Source organism: Eimeria mitis, genomic scaffold (assembly GCF_000499745.2).
Source record: "Eimeria mitis Houghton genomic scaffold, Emh_scaff949, whole genome shotgun sequence".
Taxonomy (NCBI): domain Eukaryota; phylum Apicomplexa; class Conoidasida; order Eucoccidiorida; family Eimeriidae; genus Eimeria; species Eimeria mitis.
The window spans coordinates 5,073-5,986 of NW_013577007.1; the positions used below are offsets into that span (position 1 = coordinate 5,073).

A 914-nucleotide genomic window follows, 5' to 3' on the forward strand; every position below is an offset into this window, starting at 1 on the left:
CAGACAGTACAAGGATGAAAATTTATATATTTATTGCATGCAAAGCCCCAAAATAAATTAAATAAAATATTTAATTTAAATAAAACAAAATATTAATTCCTTATAAGCAGCATCTGCCTCATGCTGGGGGCCCCCCGGGGGCCCCCAGGGGCCCCCAGGCCACCGATAAACCCTAAACCCTAAACCCTAAACCCTAAACCCTAAACCCTAGATCCTAAACCCTAAACCCTAAAAACTAAATTTGATATTAAATATATTAATCTCTCAATAAACACCAACTGTGTTCTTCCTTCTGCAGTGGTGTTTACCTTGGTGAGCTTGGCTTGAGGGTTTAGGGTTTAGGGTTTAGGGTTTAGGGTTTAGGGTTTAGGGTTTATTTATAGTATTTAGGATTTATTTTTTAGTTTTTAGGGTTTAGGGTTTGGGGTTTAGGGTTTGTTTGTGTGTGCGTTTCTTGCTCTGGTTGTTTGGTGCTGCTGCTGTGTGTTGCTGCTGCTGCTGCTGCTGCTGCTGCTGCTGCTGCTGCTGCTGCAGCGAGCTGTATGTACACCTCTTCTTGTTTGTTGCTGCTGCAGCAAAAACTACATATCCCTCTGTTTTTCCTCATCCTCCTGCTGCTCCAGTTGCTGCTGCTGCTGCTCCTGCTGCTACTCCTGCTGCTTCTGCTCCTGCTGCTTCTGCTGCTGCTGCTGCTGCTTCTGCTGCTGCTGCTGCTGTTGCTGCTGCTGCTGCTGCTGCAGCAGAAAGAAAATGCGTGACAGTGAAGTTTCGTTAGAGTTTGTGGAGGAGTTGGCCCGGGGTGTGGGGCCCCTTATCCTAGAGGGTTTTGGCTGCGGCTCTCGCAGCTGCTGCACTTGCTGCTGCACTTGTTGCTGCTCTTTCTGCCCTGCCGCTGCTGCTGCTGCTGCGGGTGC

The 914-nt window shown here is 47.8% G+C and overlaps 1 protein-coding gene across 1 annotated transcript in view; it reads right to left on the minus strand.

The window, feature by feature from the left end:
* Positions 1–647: 647 nt before the first annotated feature.
* EMH_0025940 (uncharacterized protein) overlaps positions 648–914 on the minus strand; it is a gene marked incomplete at both ends in the record, with an annotated part of 762 nt that continues 495 nt past the window's right edge. The window contains one exon of the mRNA XM_013502541.1: positions 648–734. Within this exon, the coding sequence (XP_013357995.1) occupies positions 648–734 (87 nt within the window). The remainder of the gene's footprint in view (positions 735–914) is intronic.